Source organism: Podarcis tiliguerta, assembly GCF_965153285.1.
Source record: "Podarcis tiliguerta genome assembly, chromosome: 4".
NCBI classification, from domain to species: domain Eukaryota; kingdom Metazoa; phylum Chordata; class Lepidosauria; order Squamata; family Lacertidae; genus Podarcis; species Podarcis tiliguerta.
The window spans coordinates 913,162-933,720 of record NC_139537.1 but is presented as its reverse complement, the minus strand read 5'-3'; the positions used below and the strand labels follow the sequence as shown (position 1 = coordinate 933,720).

At 44.2% G+C, this 20,559-nt stretch overlaps 1 protein-coding gene across 2 annotated transcripts in view; it reads left to right on the top strand.

Moving 5' to 3' along the window:
• LOC310675685 (uncharacterized protein) overlaps positions 1-20,030 on the top strand; it is a 92,496-nt gene extending 72,466 nt beyond the window's left edge. For both annotated transcript variants that reach the window (XM_083436695.1, XM_083436696.1), the window contains exons 2-3: positions 15,394-15,520; positions 17,837-20,030. In XM_083436695.1, coding sequence (XP_083292821.1) covers positions 15,487-15,520; positions 17,837-18,915 — 1,113 coding nt within the window. In that variant the 5' untranslated portion in view covers positions 15,394-15,486 and the 3' untranslated portion in view covers positions 18,916-20,030. The remainder of the gene's footprint in view (positions 1-15,393; positions 15,521-17,836) is intronic.
• Positions 20,031-20,559: the final 529 nt, after the last annotated feature.

Below are 20,559 nucleotides of genomic sequence, written 5' to 3'. Positions count from 1 at the left end.
GAGCTCCCATTCCAGTTCCCAACAAAGAAATCTCAATGGAAAGAAACACTATCAGTGCATGGAATGTGGAAAGAGCTTCAGTCAGAACTCCTCTCTCACTTCCCATCAAAGAATTCATACAGGGGAGAAACCCTATCAGTGTGTGGAATGCGGAAAGAGCTTCAGTCAGAGCTCTAATCTCACTTCCCATCAAAGAACCCATACAGGGGAGAAACCCTATCAGTGCATTGAATGTGGAAAGAGCTTCAGTATGAAGGCCTCTCTCACTTCCCATCAAAGAATTCATACAGGGGAGAAACCCTATCAGTGCATGGAATGTGGAAAGAGCTTCAGTCAGAGCTCTGATCTCAATTCCCACCAAAAAATTCATACTGGGGAGAAACCCTTTCAGTGCATGGAATGTGGAAAGAGCTTCAGGAAGAGTGGTCATCTCACTTCCCATCAACTAATTCATACAGGGGAGAAACCCTATCAGTGCATGGAATGTGGAAAGAGCTTCAGTCACAGCCAAAGTGTGACTTCCCATCAAAGAATTCATACAGGGGAGAAACCCTATCAGTGTGTGGAATGTGGAAAGAGCTTCAGTATGAGCTGCCACCTCACTTCCCATCAAAGAATTCATACAGGGGAGAAACCTTATGAGTGCATGGAATGTGGAAAGAGCTTCAGTAGGAGCTCCGCTCTCACTTCCCATCAAAGAATTCATACAGGGGAGAAACCCTATCAGTGCATGGAATGTGGAAAGAGCTTCAGTCAGAGATCTGATCTCAATTCCCATAAAAAAATTCATACTGGGGAGAAACCATATCAGTGCATGGAATGTGGAAAGAGCTTCAGTATGAAGACCTCTCTCACTTCCCATCAGAGAATTCATACAGGGGAGAAACCATATCAGTGCTTTGAATGTGGAAAGAGCTTCAGGCAGAGCTCCTCTCTCACTTCCCATCAAAGAATTCATACAGGGGAAAAACCCTATCAGTGCATGGAATGTGGAAAGAGCTTCAGTCAGAGTAATGATCTTACTTCCCATCAAAGAATTCATACAGGGGAGAAACCCTATCAGTGTGCAGAATGTGGAAAGAGCTTCAGTCACAGCCACTATCTCACTTCCCATCAAAGAACCCATACAGGGGAGAAACCCTATCAGTGTGTGGAATGTGGAAAGAGCTTTAGTCGGAGCTACTCTCTCACTTGCCATCAAAGAGTTCATATTGGGGAGACATCCTTCATTATATAGCTTTAGGAGACAAGGAAATCTGCACTTTTTAAAAATGTGGTGAGAAGAGGGTTACATATGTGTATTTTGTAATTTTATATTGTGTTTTTGTTTTATGTTGTAACCGTCCTGACACGTGGCAACAGGAGTCAATCTTTAGAGGCTGAGGGTTTTTTGCCCCCCCCCAATAAAACATTTGAGGGGGCCACCATTCCAGTTAGTAGGCATTGCCATTCTAATGGCCTGCATGCATTATGTGTTTGATTGTGCAAGGCAGACCTTACCTGACCCACCACCAATATCAATTCAGCACCACTGGGTCAAGTATTATACAAATTAAATAAAGACATAAATCGCCCTCCTTTGCACATGTTCCAGCTTGTCAATATCCTCATTTATAATCATTTTTAAAATTTATGTGCCCTTCGTCTGAAGATTTCACAATATAAACATACAGGATGAAAGCATGGCTTTCTCAAAAACAAGTCCAGCCAGAGAAATCTCTCCTCCCCTTTTTATGGATGGAGTTACAAACTTTGTTGGTCAGGGGACAGCTGTGGAAGTAATGCATCTTGATTTCAGTAAGGCTTTTGAGAAAGTCCCCCGTGATCTTTCTGTGAGAAAGCTGGTAAAATTTCGGCTGAACAAGGTAACTCTTTGGTGGATTTGACTGACGAAACCCAAAGAGGATTCCTTCATGGTTCCTCATCATCCTGGGAGAAGTGACAAAAGGGTTGCTGCAGGGTTCAATCCTGGGCCCGTTGCCATGCAACGTCTTTATGAATGACTTGGATGAAGGAACTGAAGGGGATGCTCATCACATTTGCAGATGACACCAAATGGGGAGCGGAGGCCAATGTTGCAGAAGGCTGAATCAGATCAAGGGCAGGAATAGTACCACTTTATTTTGCCTTGGTCAGACCCCACCTTGAATACTGTGTTCAATTCTGGGCACCACAAGTTAAGTATCTTAAATATTGGTTGCCTGGAGAAATCAAGGTGGGGGAACACAATCCGTATTCCTTTTATAACATGTGGCCAATGTTTATTGAATACATGTATTGTTAAGACTGTTGTAGGAATCCACCCAGCACTCAGTATTTTTTAATAAACATTAAATGTGGGACATGTAAGCACTAACCCCCACCCCACCCCGATCTCTCAGAGTGAAAATACCTCTGTGGGCGGGATCGGCTAATAGGATAGCTTGAAGAACCGGGTCAATCACTGGCGCTGTATGTATATATAGAGAACCATTGTATATAGTAAGTTGTGATGGGATAGTAAGTTGTGATGGCAGTGAGTCTCGCACGAGTGCAGTTCATTTATAAAGTTGGTTTTATTCCAAGAAAAGAACAGATTACCAGGAGTTCTCCCGCGAGCTGGTTGCCATTACAATGATGACGCAACTAAGCTCTCAGTGTCACGTTTCATCCTACAAATGCAATGTGGGAGGAAACTTCTCTTCGTACTCTGTGACAAATTGTGTCCTTTTTCCTGTAACCCCCTTACACTCTTGAATACTCGAAGGCTGGCCAGCCATGTCTGAGTTCTGTGGAGTTTGGCCTTTCACCTACATTCTGGGAGAGCGTTTCCATGATACCCCCCCTCCTTTTGCTCTGGGCCATCTTCCAACCCTGGCAGCTGCTTGGACTCTGACAGAGGTTTTGAAAACAAATGAAATTAGACACAAGTGGGAATTTCCTGAAGGTATTTCCTTCACCTACAAAGATAGAAGAAAGACTTTTAGATCCCCAGAATTTGGAAAATTTTGGCGGAAATACAAAATAGACAAAATAGGCTTGGGAGGGGGTACAGCTCAAGAAAGAGAAGAAAGTGAACAAGGACAGGAAAGTCCAGGAGGATAAGAAAAGAAGCAGAGTTTCCCACAACTATATTATTGTACTTAATTGCAGTTCCGTACTTGATGTTGATATTTGACTTTGTGTCTAATAAAGATTAATGAATTTGAACATTATATCGTGGAACATCAATGGTTTGAACAATAAGGTAAAAAGGAATAAAAGTGAGCGAATCTTAAAAAAGAAAAATTGGGACATCATTGGTCTCCATGAAACACATATAGCTAAGAAACATGACAGAGTTTTCATAGATAAGAAATTAGGAACAGAATACATAGCTTCAGATGTTTCCAAAAAGAGAGGAATAGTTATATATATATATATAAACCAAAAGAGATGCAAAATTACCACTTAAAGATGACAAAGGAAGAATATTAGGAATACAATTGACAAAAGGCAGAGAAGAAAATTTTGGTGGGGGTATACGCACCAAGTGGAAATAAAACAAACTTCAAGAAAAAAAAAACCCCTTGAAGATAAGCTATTAGAATACAGTAATGACAGTATGGTCATCATGGGAGACTTCAACGGAGTAACATCCCTGGCTCTAGATAGAACGGAGAGAGACATAACATCAAGAAAAGGGAAGTTCCCAATAACATTTAATCAATTGGTAGAAGATCTGAACTTAAAAGATGCTTGGAGAGGGAAACAGATAAGGGACAGACAATATACCTTCTATGCATATGCTAAAAAATCAGATGCAATCCAGACTTCAAATAATGTAATAACTTTTCGAAGAAAAGTTGAGATCCTCCCGAAAATGATATCAGACCATAATCTGGTAATGATGCAACTAAAATATAATAAAATTAAAAACAGAAGTTGGAGGTTGAATGGAAGATTATTAAATGATGAGAAAATATTAGAGATAACCGGATAGTCCTAGAAAGAACAGAGATCTTAGATTTGGAAAGCTACAATAATAGGTTTGGATGACACACCTATTTAGGTTACAATAAGAGCAAAGCCCATACAGATTTCAACAACCATATTATAAGAAATGCCTTGTATAAAGTTTGGATAAAACACCAGCCGCTCTTGGGACCATTGACACCCTGGCGGCTGTCCCTGCTTGAAGCCCATGCGGTGAAAATTTATAATATACAAATATTAAAAAACGACCAAGGGAGAGTCATAGTGGTACAGGTTGCGGTGCAAGGCTAAACAAATTTATTGATAGGAATGTATGCTCCAAATGAAAAATAAATGAGAATTTTATAAAAAGTTGGAGAATGATTTAATGGAATTTGCAGATCTAGAAATGATTTTGATGGGCGATCTGAACAGAGTGATGTCATTGGAAATGGACAGAACAATTAGGAAAAAGGATACTAAGGAGGGCAGACTTCCAAAAACTTTCTTTGAATTGGTTGACAATTTCAATTTGATAGATATTTGGAGAACCAAACCTTGGTTAGATAGAGAATTCACATTTCATTGTGATGTATACGAAAGCAGTTCAAGAATCCATACGATATGGGTGTCTAAAGAATTAGAATTGAAGGTAAGAAAAATACAGATACAGTGGTAACTCAGGTTAAGTACTTGATTCATTCCTGAGGTCTGTTCTTAACCTGAAACTGTTCTTAACCTGAAGCACCGCTTTAGCTAATGGGGCCTCCTGCTGCTGCCACGCCACCAGAGCACGATTTCTGTTCTCACCCTGAAGCAAAGTTCTTAACCTGAAGCACTATTTCTGGGTTAGCGGAGTCTGTAACCTGAAGTGTATGTAACCCGAGGTACCACTGTGTTGCCAAGAACAATATCAGACCATAACCCTGTTTTTTTAGAAATGCAAAATGAAAATCAGTCTATGGAATACACTGGGATCTCCTTCTGCCCTTCTTTGATAGGGCTTGTGTACATCCATCTCCTCCCTCTGGGGGGCCACTGAGGTTTGCAAACTGGTGGTTCGGGGGGGGGGGCAAGCACAAAGGATTGCATCATCTCTCTGCTTGGCTCAGAGCCAACTGCCTCCCGACTTCTGCTGGGTGTTAATGATCACTGCAGCAGGAGCCGAGTGCCTGGCATGGATGAGGCCTCATTCTGGCCTTCTGCTCCACTGAGCAAATGTGACAAAGGTCGGGCTCCTGGGGGGGGGGGCATAGAATTTCCCCAAAATCACAGATTCATCAGAGGGTTGCCCCACAGGCCTAGACTGGAACCACTGTGGCCCTCATCCAGCGGGCTTGGGCACGACCCTGCTGACTAGTGCAGAGGTGGCCGCCTTCAACGGGACATTCTGGGATCCAAAGAGAAGCTGGGATCGGCTGCTGGGATCCAGCCTGTCCCACTTTGAACAGGACAGTCGTGGGCTATCCATTCTGGCCCTCTGCTCCCCTGAGCGAATGCAATAGAAGCCGAGGCTCCGGGGTGGATGGTGGGGAGAGTAGAGTTGAAAGGGAGCCCCAGGGTTCTGTAGTCTAAGGTTACCCGATTTTTTTTCAAAGAATCCGGGGAGACTTCTTTTTTCTTTTTCTTTTTTGAAAAGGGGGGAGGGAGTTATTTTTTCCCAGAAGTAGTGTCTTCTCTTCTGTGATCTCCTCTGTCACACGGCCTTCCTCTGGGCCCTGGCCTGCTGTCTTGTAACGCTAGCTGCCGTGGGGTAGGCTGCTCGGGTCTGGACTGGGCTCCGCCACGTGTCCTTGCCCTCCTGGTACACTCCTACATGTCCTTGGTGGTGGCGGCTGTGGCATGGCAAGTTTGGGGCTCGCCTCTTTTTTCTCCTTCCTCTTTCTCTCTCTTCTCCTCTCCTCCTTCTCCCTGCCTTGGCTCCGGGGTTTTCATAGCCCTGGAGCGCCGCTGGGCAGTTGGACTGGTGGCCGGGTGCTCTTGCTCCCGGCTTGATTTGGGTCATGGGGGGAGCAGCGGTTCCCCTAGTTGACCCGCTGGGCATCCTCGGTTCCCCCTCGTATGTAGTGTGTGTGTGAGTGTGTGTGTGTGTGTGTGTGTGTGTGTGTGTGTGTCAAGTTTGTACAAACTGAATGATTGTGGGGGGAGGTTCCTGCGACAGAGCCACTGCCAGTCCAGGATTCCCCTAGCCAAAGCGGGCCTGCCAAACCAGGCCAGAGATGAGGACACCCCCCCCCAAAAAAAAACCGAATTATTTTTCATCTATCATAATCTTAGCCAGCCTCTTCCCTGTCTGCATCAGGATGTCAAGACCCGGAATGTGGCGGCTACAAAAGAGGCAAACGTCACGCTAGGGGTCCTTAGCAAAGGAATTGAGCAGAAAACTGCCAGGATCATGATGCCGTCATCTATGAATGGCAGCTATGGATCGCTATGGATGGTGGCTAACAGACTGAGGCTGAATCCCGACAAGACAGAAGTCCTGTTTTCGGGGGACGGGCAGGTAGGGGGGACTCCCTGGTCCTGAATGGGTTAACTGCCCCTAAAAGACCAGGTGCACAGCCTGGGAGTCATTTTGGACTCACAGCTGTCCATGGAGGTGAAGGTTATTTCTGTGTCCAGGGCAGCTGTCTACCAGCTCCATCTGGCACACAGGATGAGACCCTCCCTGCCCGCAGACTGTCTCGCCAGAGTGGTGCATGCTCTGGTTATCTCCCGCTGGGACTACTGCCATGCCCTCTACGTGGGGCTACCTTGGAAGGTGACCCAGAAACTACAACTAATCCAGAATCCAGCAGCTAGACTGGTGACTGGGAGCGGCTGCCAGGACCATATAACGCCAGTCCTGAAAGACCTACATTGGCTCCCAGGACGTTTCCTAGCACAATTCAAAGTGTTGGTGCTGACCTTTAAAGCCCTCAACGACCCAGTATACCTGAAGGAGCGTCTCCACCCCCATCGTTCAGCCTGGACACTGAGGTCCTGCTCTGAGGGCCTTCTGGCAGTTACCCCACTGCGAGAAGCAAAGTTATAGAGAACCAGGCAGAGGGCCTTCTTGGTAGGGACACCCACCCTGTGGAACGCCCTCCCACCAGATGTCAAAGAGATAAACAACCATCTGACGTTTAAAAGACATCTGATGGCAGCCCTGTTTAGGGATGAGGAGATTTCACCCCTCCCATATCCAAGAATCTCCTGAGGAGTCTGCTGATTCTGCAGAGAGGAGGAGGCGTGTTCTGCTCTCTACTTATTCTGCTCCAGCACCACATCAAAGAGTCAGTGAGTGAGTCGGTCGGTCAGTCAGTCAGTCAGTGTGTCAGAGAGAGAGAGTGTTAGAGAGAGATTGTGTGTTTAGATAAGGTTGCTGCGAAGAGCAGCTGCAGACACTCAGTGTGGTTTAGCATTCATTTATGCTTAGGCTCATTTAGCTCTGTATATAGTTGTATAATAGTTGTAGTTATAGAATAAAGAGGATATTCTACAGAGCTGCTCTCCGAGTTGTTTATATACTCTGCTATACTCTGCTGTACTCTGCTGTGCGGACGACTGTCTACTTGTGGAAGTGAATCCGGTGCTCACAACTCTAAGCTGTGAGTCCACAGCACTTTGACCTGTTCCTGTGCAGAAGGTGGTCTCTGGAAGTGCTACCCAGCTCGCCTAGCCCAGTCGGGGCTGGAGTGGATGAGTCCAGTTAGTGGCACTGGCTCAAGGGCGATGCTGACAGAAAGTGCTGGTGACATGCTGCTTCTATGGGAATGTTCTAAATTATTTCAATATACTATTAATTCCATTAATATGTAATTGTTTCTTAAATTATTACTCTTTTTCTATATGTTTAGCTGTTTCTGTCTTAAGTGTAAGCTGCCTTGAGTCCCTCTCAGGGAGAAAGGCAGGATATCAACAACAACAACAACAACAACAACAATTCTGGTGCACATTGTCAAAAAGTTCTTGTTCCTCCTCCTCCTCTCCTCCCAACTGTGCTGCAGTGAATCAGGCCAGAGTCCAGCTTGCCAGGATCATAGAATGACAGAATTATGAATCAGGCCATCGGTCCATCTACCTCAGGGCGCCCCACACTGACTGGCAGCAACAGCTCTCTGGCGTTTCTCTCCCAGCCTTAGCTGGAGCTGCCAGTGGGGACTGAAGGCGAATTTCCACATAAATCATAAGATCTAAAATTCAGAATACAACATTAATATCAATAACAACTGAAAATGACACAGACAAAAACCCAAAACCATTTGAAGAAGGAGGCCTATCTGCCCAGCAGTAGCAGCAGTATTTTTATTATTATTATTTATACATACCCCGCGCATCTGGCTGGGTTTCCCCAGCTACTCTGGCCGGCTTCCAACAAAATATTAAAATACAATAGTCCATCAAATATTAAAAGCTTCCCTAAGCATAACAACCATCCATTTTTAGTCCATTGAGTTAGAAATTCAGCATTTCTGGAAGGGGAAATGGCATTCTATTGAATGTTTGCCTAGCAACATGCTTAAGAAAGTTCATGATGAAAATGGGATTTATTTATTTTGAGCTTCGCTTGGTTCCTCCTTGGCAGCCAGTGTGATTGTTTCAGCAGGGCTAGAACTCAGGACCCGCTGCCTTGAGGGACATCTAAGAGCAGTTTGGCAGGGAAAGGTCTCCCTTGGGAGGTGGTGGACTCTCCTTCCTTGGAGGTTTCTCAGCAGAGATCGGACGGCCATCTGCCATGGATGCTTTAGCTGAGATTCCTGCCTTGCTGGGGGTTGGACTAGATGACCCTGGGATCCCCTCCTATCTCTCCACTCCTGAATTCCAGGAGGAGTTTCCTTGCCTCCTGCAAAGCCCTTTTCCCTGCAGGCTCTTCCTCTGGTTTCTGGCCAAGGGAGGGAGATGCTCAGAGCCCAACCGAGAGTCACCACTCCCAAAAGCATATCTCGGCATAGGCGTAGCCAGGGGGGCAACTGCCCCCCCCCCCATCCATTAAAAATAATAAAAAGCTGAGATTAGGCAAAGCGAGAGAGGGCTGAGCTGGATGGACTCGGGTTTGCAAGGGTTAAAGCGAACTAGGCTGCCTTCCTAGAGAGGACAGACAGCGGGGGGGGGGGGGGCAGGTCATCCACAGCCTCCCTCCCCTGTCCTTTCCTGCTTCGGTGTCTCTCCTTCAAGGGCTGCCTCGCACTCTCTCCCGGGATCTGGTGAGTCTCCTCTCTCTCCCCCCAGAGGGTGCAGTGGGGAGACGGGGGGGGGGGTCCCAGGGCTGCATCAGGGGAGGGTGCCTGGGGGGCCTGATCAGGGAGGGGAGGGTCCTGCCAGGGAGGGGCCAGGTCTGCCACGCTCTCCTTCCTGCAGATCAGAGGATCCCAAACTCATTTGGCCTTTCAGAAAAACAATGACTCTCCCACGAAATCTCCCTTCTTTAAACAAAGGAGTCCCTGGGACTTTAACTCAGTGTGACGTCGCTCAGCGTCATTGCAGAACAGAGGAAACATCTGCAAATGGTTTTCCAAAGCTGGACGGGGAGGTGGAGGAAGGAAGGGAGGAAAGGTGGGAAAGAGAGGCCAGGAGTAAAGAGAGGGATCCCAGCCCAGAGTCTGGCTGCTGCATTGGGGACCAGTTTCCCAGTGTCTCCCAGGGCAGCTCCCCACGGAGGCCACAGCAGCAATCCCCTCGCACCCAGAGCAGGGCATCCCAGGACCACATCCTCTCTGCCCCAAAGGGGTTGTTGCTGGAAAAGCAGCCGGAAATGGGCGCTGCTACTCCCTGAGCCTCCAGGGACCTCGGCATCAATGGCTCTGTGTGTGTTCAGCCATCTAAGAGAAGAATAATGTCCAGATACATTCCTGGCCCTCAGAGCAAAGAAAAAGGGACCCCACCCCAGGAGTCTGTCTGGAGAGTGGCAGAGAGACCAAGTGCAAGAAAAGGAGACAGAAGCAGGTGTTACCGGAATAATCCGAGGGCTCCCTTGGACAAAAAGTAAAGACACCAACCAGAGTAAATTGGAGCAAATCAGCAGCCTGTAGGCTTGGCCTTTATTGAACTGTTGCAGCAGGGTGTTGCCCTCACTTGCAGGAGAGAGGAAAGACCCAGAACAATGGTGTGCAAGACCTTATAAAGACTTTTGAAATTCCCCGCCTCTAGGTCAAGCCCACCCCCAGAAACATCATGCATACATTACAGAAAGGAGGGGTTGAGGGAGGAGTTGTGGAGGTAACCTGAGTGTCTTGTCACCTGGCTGGTTCCTCCTTTCTCCCCTCCCCATGAGTACTTTCCAGGTGACAAAGGGGAGCTTGCAGTTTCCTGCCCCCTGAGGGGAAATCCAATCACTGTTCTTTTGTTATAGTCCGTGTTGAATCCACTCCTGTATGCAGTTTGTAGTGTAGTTGATGGCCTTCTGTCTAGGACCATCAGGGTTGGCATAGCAACTGGGCAGGGCTCCTGTGGATGTGCTGGTATGGTGAAGGGATTATGGTGCCCTGTATCAAACCTTCCCCATTTTGTAGTCTTTCCTACAAGAGTAAAATAAAAGTGGAACAGTGCAAATCCGATGTATGGTTGATTTTCTATGTATTTATAACAGAAGTGTAGCGTATGTAGTGTGTGAGTGTGAGTGTGTGTGAAGTCTGTACAAAATGAATGATGGGGGGGGGGTTTCCTGCTACAGAGGGGAGTGGGGGTGGGGGGGAGCAACTCCTGAGGACCCCCAGGTGAGGACCCCCACTAGAGCCAAGCATCCATTTTTCACAAGATACAAATGACTCCCTTGTCAGTCAGTTCCAAATTCATGCATTTACTTTACGGAAGCATTTAATGTTTGATGGATTACTGTATTTTAATATTTTGTTGGAAGCCTCCCAGAGTGGCTGGAGAAGCCCAGCCAGGTGGGTGGGGTATAAATAATAATAATAATAATATTAGATGTTGTTGTTGTTAATTGAATTGATATACCACCCTTCATCAAAAGATCTCAGGAACATTGAAAACATAGAACTCATAAAAAGTACAGTGGTACCTCGGGTTACATACGCTTCAGGTTACATATGCTTCAGGTTACAGACTCTGCTAACCCAGAAATAGTACCTGATCAGGGAGGAAATCATGCTCCGGCGGCACGCCAGCAGCAGAACAAATTAAGTACTTAACCCGAGGTACCACTGTATACAAATGATAGGTAAAGGTAAACGTACCCCTGCCCGTATGGGCCAGTCGTGTCCGACTCTAGGGTTGTGCGCCCATCTCACTCAAAGAGGCCAAGGGCCAGTGCTGTCCGAAGACACTTCCGGGTCACGTGGCCAGCGTGATGGAGCTGCTCTGGCGAGCCAGCACCAGCGCAGCACACGGAAACGCCGTTTACCTTCCCGCTATAAAGCGGTACCTATTTATCTACTTGCACTTTGACATGCTTTCGAACTGCTAGGTGGGCAGGAGCTGGGACCGAACGACGGGAGCTCACCCCGCCGCGGGGATTCGAACCACCGACCATGCGACCGGCAAGTCCTAGGCACTGAGGTTTTACCCACCTCTATAAAATTTACCCTATAAATGATACATCACCTCAAATCCTTTAATCAGGTGAGTTTTCTCCTTTCGAAAGAGGCAGGTGGAATCTCCAGAGCTGCTAATAGAATAATGTTGAAAGGCTAGTGAAATATGGGGAACCAAGAGCATCTGCTTGGCATGCAGTGTTGTTGTTGTTGTTGTTATTATTATTTACTGGAAGGCAGGAGCAACCAGGCTGATTCACATCACATAAATCCCTGGCTCCCTCTCCTTCCGCCAGAAGCCCCCCTCCCTGCTCGTCTCTCAGAGCCAGGAGACGTCTGACAATGGAGGAGCAAAGGCAGGCTGCACGGTTGGATCGCTTGAACCCCAGAGAGAGGGGGGGGACGTGGAAAGCTGTTTTTTCCCCCCTTTCATATTTTTATTGGGTTTTTTACTCAAAAAGTAAAGCAAAACAGAACTGAAAAAGAAAGAAAAAAACAAAAAAATACACAATGCAAAAACACATAAACAACAACATAATACAAAACACATCAAAAAGAAAAAGAAAAAAACACATTAATAAAAACAGTTTCATCTTTATGGTATATCTTTCATTTACTTGTTTCCCGACTTCCCCAAACCTCCCTCCACTGTATTCCAAATCATATATTCATTCAGCAAATCCCTATCCTCTGTCTCAATTAATCCTTGTCTTAATTTTAACATCTTTATATAGCTTAATCTCCTTAAAATCTTAAATCATTAAATCTTTAAATTTTACGGCTTTTATACTAATAACCTTTTAAATTCCATCTGATGTCATTTTAGCATTCATTAATCTTATAATATTTCTGTAAATAATATTTAAATTTCTTCCAATCTTCTTCCACCGTCTCTTCTCCCTGGTCTCTGATTCTGCCAGTCATCTCGGCCAATTCCATATAGTCCATCACTTTCATCTGCCATTCTTCCAGCGTGGGTAGCTCTTGTGTCTTCCAATACTGTGCGATGAGTATTCTTGCTGCTGTTGTAGCGTACATAAAAAAGTCCTATCCTTCTTTTGCACCTGTTGGCCGACCATGCCCAGAAGAAAGGCTTCTGGTTTCTTCAGAAAGGTGTATTTAAACACTTTTTTCATTTCATTATAGATCATCTCCCAGAAGGTCTTAATCCTTGGGCACGTCCACCAAAGGTGAAAGAATGTACCTTCAGTTTCTTTACATTTCCAACATTTATTATCGGGCAAATGATAGATTTTTGCTAACCTGACTGGTGTCATGTACCATCTGTATATCATTTTCATAATATTCTCTCTTAAGGCATTACATGCCATGAATTTCATACCAGTGGTCCATAACCGTTCCCAGTCAGCCAGCATTATGTTGTGGCCCACATCTTGTGCCCATTTAATCATTGCGGATTTCACTGTCTCATCCTGTGTATTCCATTTCAGCAGCAAGTTATACATTCTTGACAGAGTCTTAGTTTTGGGTTCTAGCAGTTCTGTTTCTAATTTTGATTTTTCCACCTGGAAACCAATTTTCCTATCCAATTTGTATGCCTCCATTATTTGGTAATAATGAAGCCAGTCACGGACTTTCCTTTTTAATTTCTCGAAACTCTGCAGTTTTAGTTTATCTCTCTCTTGCTCCAAAATCTCCCAATATTTTGGCCAATTGGCCTCCATATTGAGTTTTTTTAGAGCTTTTGCTTCCATTGGTGACAACCACCTTGGGGTTTTATTTTCGAGCAAATCTTTGTACCTAATCCAAACATTAAACAATGCTTTCCTGACAATGTGATTTTTAAATATTCTATGCATTTTAACCTTATCATACCATAAATATGCATGCCAACCAAAAACATTATTAAATCCTTCTAAGTCCAGTATATCTGTGTTTTCAAGAAGTAGCCATTCCTTCAGCCAGCAGAGAGCTGCTGCTTCATAGTAGAGTTTTAAGTCTGGCAGGGCAAAGCCTCCTCTTTCCTTTGCATCAGTTAATATTTTAAATTTTATTCTTGGCTTTTTGCCCTGCCAGACAAATCTAGATATATCTTTCTGCCACTTCTTAAAACAATCAATTTTGTCAATAATCTGCAATGTCTGGAATAAAAACAACATTCTTGGCAATACATTCATCTTTATCACAGCAATACGGCCCAATAGTGAGAGTTTCAAATTTGACCATATTTCTAAATCTTTCTTTATCTCAGTCCAACATTTGTCATAATTGTCTTTATATAGATTCCCATTTTTAGCTGTCATCGTAATTCCCAAATATTTTACTTTCTTGACCACTGTAAGACCTGTCTCATTCTGAAACCTCTCTTTCTCAATTTCTGTTAGATTTTTCCCCAAAACTTTTGTTTTAGATTTATTCAGTTTAAAACCTGCTAACCGACCAAATTCCTGAATCAGTTCTAAAGCTCTTTTCGCACTAGATTCTGGCTCCTGTAAAGTCAAAACTAAGTCATCTGCAAATGCTCTTAATTTATATTGTTTAGCTCTGACCTGTATCCCTTTGACCAATTGGAAAGCTGTGGGGAGCCAGGGGCCTTGACTCTCAGCAGCTGATTTCGTGAAGGAAGACCCTGACATGGAATTCGACTCAATATCAATCCAGAGCAGAATTCCAATGTATAGTTAGCAGAGTGAAACCTAAACACGTTCTAGGATTCCCAAAAATAGACCAGAGGCAATTGTATTTCACCCAGCAGAGCTTTACTGCTACTGAAGGCAAATGAGCATAATGGTCCCAAATCCAAAACATTCAGGATTGGCCCTCTCCATAAGAAATCCAGTTGCAGCAAACTTAACTTAAACTTACCTAAATTTACCTAAACTTATTGTAAGTCTAAACCTTAACACTTAACCTTAACCTTAGCACATACTATGTACAGAATACCAGAAGGAAGAGAGAGAGAGAGAGAGAGAAAGAAAGAGAAAGTGAAACCCAGGCTCCTTCTGGCCTCTTCTTATAGTCAGCATGACCTTGACAGAAGAGATGACAGAACCACTTTAACCCAGCTGTACTCAGCTTCTCTGAAGGAATAACCCAAACATCAGGAACTTTCTGCTTGTTTCTTTTATGCAGAGAAGCTTCTGGAACCCTCTTGAATTAAATAGTATAGGAAATATCAATATCAGATCCATGCTTTCTGCACTAAGAAATGCAAACTGACAGACCCTCCGGGAAGGAGCTGCTCTTCTCATTCAGCCTGAAACTCAGCCAAGTCTGTGAATATCTGTGAATATTGTGCTCTTGCTGATAAAGAGTAAACTCCAGCTGTGAACTGTGGGATTTCCTGCGCAGATAACTCTGTGACACCAGCCTTCTGAATGTTGCCAGTAGGATTCATCTGTAGTTGCAGTTTTCATGGAATCCTAGAGTTGAAGGGGACCCCAAGGGTCATCAAGTCCCACCCCCTGCATTGCAGGAGTGTCAGCTAGATCACCCAAGACAGATGGCCATCCAAACTAGGCTTCTTGTATTTCTATATTCATCACTGAGTGCTAAAATAGGCTTCTAAGCGGTGGACAGACAAGAACAAATAGAGGCCAGGATTCTCCTAGCCAGCCCCATCTGCTGCAAAATGGGGCCTGCCCCCCACTCCTCCCCCTCTCCATGCCCCCATGAACCCCATGAATTTGGCTCTAGAGCACTGGGAGGGATCCTCCCCAGAACAACTCACGAGGAGGGGAGAAAGTGGATCCTTCCATCAGGGAAACTGGGATGCTTGCGTAGGCAGAATAACTTGAAAACCACCAGGAGGAGTACCACCTATTTGCACAAAGATGAATGTCCGTAATTAAAACACAGGATAAAAGAATTCCATTAAAGTGTTAAAATAAGCATCCAGAATTAAAATGTGCAGCAAAGCCATCCTATTGAAACAGTGCAGCAATTAAGAGGAAGGAAATAACAGAGCATTGTGTAGCAGATCATATTTCTGCTGTCTCAGAGGAGGACATTTGCCTTTTTCTTTTAGGGTCCAGTGTGATTTGAAGACGTTTCTGTTTGTTTCACGGACAAGGAGCGGGCGTTGCTGGATCCTGACCACAGAGCTCTGCACAAGGGCATCATGGAGGAGAATCGGGGGATCGTGGCCTCTCTTGGTAAGGCTCCCTGTTGGATTGTCATATCAGCCTGGAAATTCAAAAAATACCTCTATGTGACAAGCCTCATATATTTTCACAGAGCTCAACAGCGCCCCTTACAACACCTGGGAACCTAACACCCCCACAATTAACCTTGAACAATAAATTACACTTTTTTCTTATATATATAATTTTTAAAATTATTCTCCATTGAATATTGTACATTCGCATCATCATTATCCGCTATACCACCCTGGCTCTTTAGAGCCTCAACTTCGTTCCCTGCCGCCTCAGATTTCGAAATTAACATTTATATCATTGCAATTTGTACATTTTCCAATTCCTATTACACTCATTACAGAATGGCTCAAAATTTAAATATAGAAAGGTAGAAAATTTCTCATTACAAGTCTTCAGACAACCCTGCAAGTGATGTTAATTGCTTACAATAATCTTTCAGATATCGCATAAATTTACTCCGACCCTTTTGGAATCCTTAATCGTGCTGGTTTTCCTGTCAGTGTCACCAGATATGCAAAGTCCATCATTTTCATCTGCCAATCTTCTAACAGAAATTCTCACCATGTCAATTAATACTTAGTTTGGGAACCTTTAGCTTTAATTCTGGCATTACAACGCCTTCCCATGGAGTGAAGCAAGTTTCTTAGTTCTGCAGCTGTAATAATGTGAAACCAAGATGGAATTATTGCAACTGTTAATTGGGCTTTATTGCTGGGTTGCTTCTGACTAACACGTTTCTTTAGTTGGCTCCATAGATTTTCAATTTGGTTAAGGTGTGGGCTATTCCCAGGCCATTCCAGCAGTGGAATATGATTATCTTGAAACCACCTTTTGCACACAGCAGCAACATAACATGGAGCTGAATCCTGCGGAAATAGAAAACAAACAAACAGATAGAAAGGTTCAGTATCTGGGAAAAGATCACATGCAGAACGCTTCAGTTTGGGCTCAAGTATTTCATTTATGTATTTTAGAGCATTTACATTCCGTTTTATGACACAAATTCTTCCCACACCTTTTGCTCACATATTTCATGCCCTCACTACCAAGCAAGGAGATTTGGGTCTCATCGCTCCAAATAACACTGTCCCATTGTTCCGCTGTCCAGTTACCATGGGTTTTAACCCAGTTTAATCTTTTCCACCTTTGCCTGAGGGATAATGGCTTTTTCCTTAGAATTCTAGCATTTAGACCAGTCCTTGCACTCAGCTTCACCTTCCATTGCCCCATGTCATCTTGTAGACACCCAGATGATTTTCTTCTGTCACGTGGGCACAGTCTCTCCATTCTTCGATTGCTGTTGTGCACCTTTTCCTGACTTTACCAGTCTGATTTTGTAGTAACTGAATCTCCTTATACCTCTTCAAAAATTTGGAAAGGCCAGCTTCTGTTACATTTTCCCCAATCTTGCTTCTAATTTCTCCATAACTATAGCCTTGTTCACCTAATAGTACTATTTTACATTGCTTTATGGTTGACCAGTCAACTCTTTGTGCCATTTTAAAATTTTTATCATGTTCTGCAAACTCGCTAAATGAAAGAACACAAAAGAACCAACAACAACTTGATTGCATTCACATAACACACTGACAAAACAAAATAAAAAAATTCCTTCCAGTAGCACCTTGGAGACCAACAAAGTTTGTTATTGGTATGAGCTTTTGTGTGCATGCACCCTTCTTCAGATACCAGCTCCTACCAATAACAAACAGTTGCTCTCTAAGCTGCTACTGGAAGGAATTTTTTTATTTTGTTTCGACTAAAGCAGACCAACATGGCTACCTACCTGTAACACTGACAAAAGTCATCCTAAGCACGTTGTGCTTCCTTTTTCTGGTTATTTTGCTATAACGTTTGATTGAATTCACATAATTGAACAAACTTTGTTGCATTACATTCTTGATTAAATTATCTTTCCATTGATAAATAATTTCACGATATTACTCCAAAAGAAATGCTGTTATGAGGCATCAAACCTCTGAAATACACCTTCCCCCAAAAGGCTTCCACAATTTTACCACTGTTGTTGTTTAGTCGTTTAGTCGTGTCCGCCTCTTCGTGACCCCATGGACCAGAGCATGCCAGGCACTCCTGTCTTCCACTGCCTCCCGCAGTTTGGTCAGACACATGTTTGTGGCTTCGAGAATTTTACCACTACTGTATATCAAACAAAGCAACATTCAACAACCCATCAGAATCTAATAATAAATATGTTGGTTAATGACAAACAACAAAGGTAATGAACACTCACCCAACTCCCTTCAGTTCTTCATTTGTTCCTGAGGCTCTGATCCCTTTTTATCTCCATTGCAGAGTGTGATGAATTGGAAATCGAGAACAAAGGTGACCACAAAAACATCCCCAGAGAGGAGAAGCCACGGAAAAATTTGGAGTGTGGAGAGAGATGCAGTCACAGCACCCATTCTATATCCCATCAAAGAAATCTCATTGGAAAGAAACCCTATCAGTGTGTGGAATGCGGAAAGAGCTTCAGGGAGAGTTCTGGTCTCACTAAGCATCAGAGAATTCATACAGGAGAGCAACCCTATCAGTGTGTGGAATGTGGAAAGAGCTTCAGTCAGAGCTCCTCTCTCACTTCCCATCACAGAATTCATACAGGGGAGAAACCCTATCAGTGTGTGGAATGTGGAAAGAGCTTCAGTCAGAGCTCCTCTCTCACTTCCCATCAAAGAATTCATATAGGGGATAAACCCTATCAGTGTGTGGAATGTGGAAAGAGCTTCAGTAAAAGCTCCCATCTCACTTCCCATCAAAGAATTCATACAGGGGAGAAACCCTATCAGTGTGTGGAATGTGGAAAGAGCTTCAATAAGAACTCCAATCTCACTTCCCATCAGAGAATTCATACAGGGGAGAAACCCTATCAGTGTGTGGAATGCGGAAAGAGCTTCACTGATATCTCCTCTCTCACTGCCCATCACAGAATTCATGCAGGGGAGAAACCCTATCAGTGTGTGGAATGCGGAAAGAGCTTCAATCAGAGAGGCCATCTCACTAAGCATCAGAGAATTCATACAGGAGAGCAACCCTATCAGTGTGTGGAATGTGGAAAGAGCTTCAGTCAGAGCTCCTCTCTCACTTCCCATCACAGAATTCATACAGGAGAGCAACCCTATCAGTGTGTGGAATGTGGAAAGAGCTTCAGTCAGAGCTCCTCTCTCACTTCCCATCAAAGAATTCATACAGGGGAGAAACCCTATCAGTGTGTGGAATGTGGAAAGAGCTTCAGTCAGAGCTCCTCTCTCACTTCCCATCAAAGAATTCATACAGGGGAGAAACCCTATCGGTGCATGGAATGTGGAAAGAGCTTCAGTCATGGTGCATCTCTCACTTCCCATCACAGAATTCATACAAGGGAGAAACCCTATTAGTGTGTGGAATGTGGAAAGAGCTTCAGTCACAGCTCTGCTTTCACTAAGCATCAGAGAATTCATACAGGGGAGAAACCCTATCAGTGAGGGGAATGTGGAAAGAGCTTTAGTCGGAGCTACTCTCTCACTTCCCATCAAAGATTTCATACAAAGGTTGGAAAAACCATTATACAGCTTTAGGAGAAAGGCAAATCAGCACCTTTTAAACCAGGCCTTTGGATAATTGACATGTAATGTCCGTTTCAAATGTGGTGGGGAGGGGGGTTACAGATGTGTATTGTGTTTTTATATTGTGCTTTTATGTTGTAACTGTCCTTAGACCTGTGGCTGTAGGGATTAGGAGCCAACTCTTCAAGGCCAAGCGGTCTTTGCCCCCCAATAATATATTTGAGGGGGCCACCCCCCGAGTTGGTAGGCTTCGCCATTCCAATGGCATGCATGGATCATGTGATTTATTGTGCTAGGTGGGCCTTACCTGGCCCCCCACCAATATTTTATTCAATTCAGCACCCCTCGGTGTCTGGTGGTATACAAATTAAATAAAGACATAAATCGCCTTCCTTTGCACGTGTTCCAACTTGTCATTAACCTTATTTATTTTCATTTTAAAATTTATGTACCCTACATCTGAATATTTCACGATATAAACATACAGGATGAAAGCATGGCCTTCTCAAAAACATGTAAAGCCAGAGAACTAGAGAGAACCAACTAAGTTCTCAGTGTCACGTTTCATCCTACAAATGCAACGTGGGAGGAACCTTCTCTTCATACTCTGCGATGAATCACGTCCTTTTTCCTGTACCCCCCCACCCATGCTCTTGAATACTCAAAGGCTGGCCCGCCATTTCTGAGAGGCTATCTGTGGAGTTTGGCCTTTCACCTACATTCTGGGAGAGTGTTTCCATGACAACCTCCCCTCTCTTTGCTCTGGGCCATCTTCCAACCCTGGCAACTGCTTAAAATCAGAAGCTTCCTGTATCCTGACATCAGTGTTTATATAGAGAAGAAATAAAAATGTTAACTAATACCAAGACAAAGAAGAAGAAGACTTTATTTGTGTAGCCGACAGGCCATAGCATCAAGGACAAACACCGACAAAAATACATTACAAATATAATGTTTTGGAATGGTTAAGGTAGACAAATAAGGTGCCCGAAAATCAAAGTGGGAGGGGGGCAGATAAGCGTACCAAGCACTAAATTTCTTAATATAGGCCAGATTATTCTGCTGCTCAATATCCTTCATGCGCTGGTCAATAATGGTTTTTGCCTTGGGGAGACCCATTTTCAGGAGATGCTGTGCTTGTAGGCCACATGTAAGTAGTTTTTGATACACTACTTTGGACCACCGACTTCTGTGAGCATCTCGTGCTACTAGAGGTAGTAGTCCAGATGGGTTTAAATTTAGGCAAAGCCAATAGTTGAATGTTCTTTAACCAGGTTCAAGTTTCGACGGAGAGGAGGCCAGTCTCCAGCCGTAGGGCCGCATTTGGCGCGCATGGTGGAACGGCTAGAATCCGTCTTAAGAATTTAGACTGGACCGTTTCAAGTGTGCGGCAATGATTTCCCGTCCAGATTTGGGCCCCGTAGAGTAATTGCGCCAAGGGTTTTGTTTGAAAGACCTCCAGAGCTGCTGGGATAT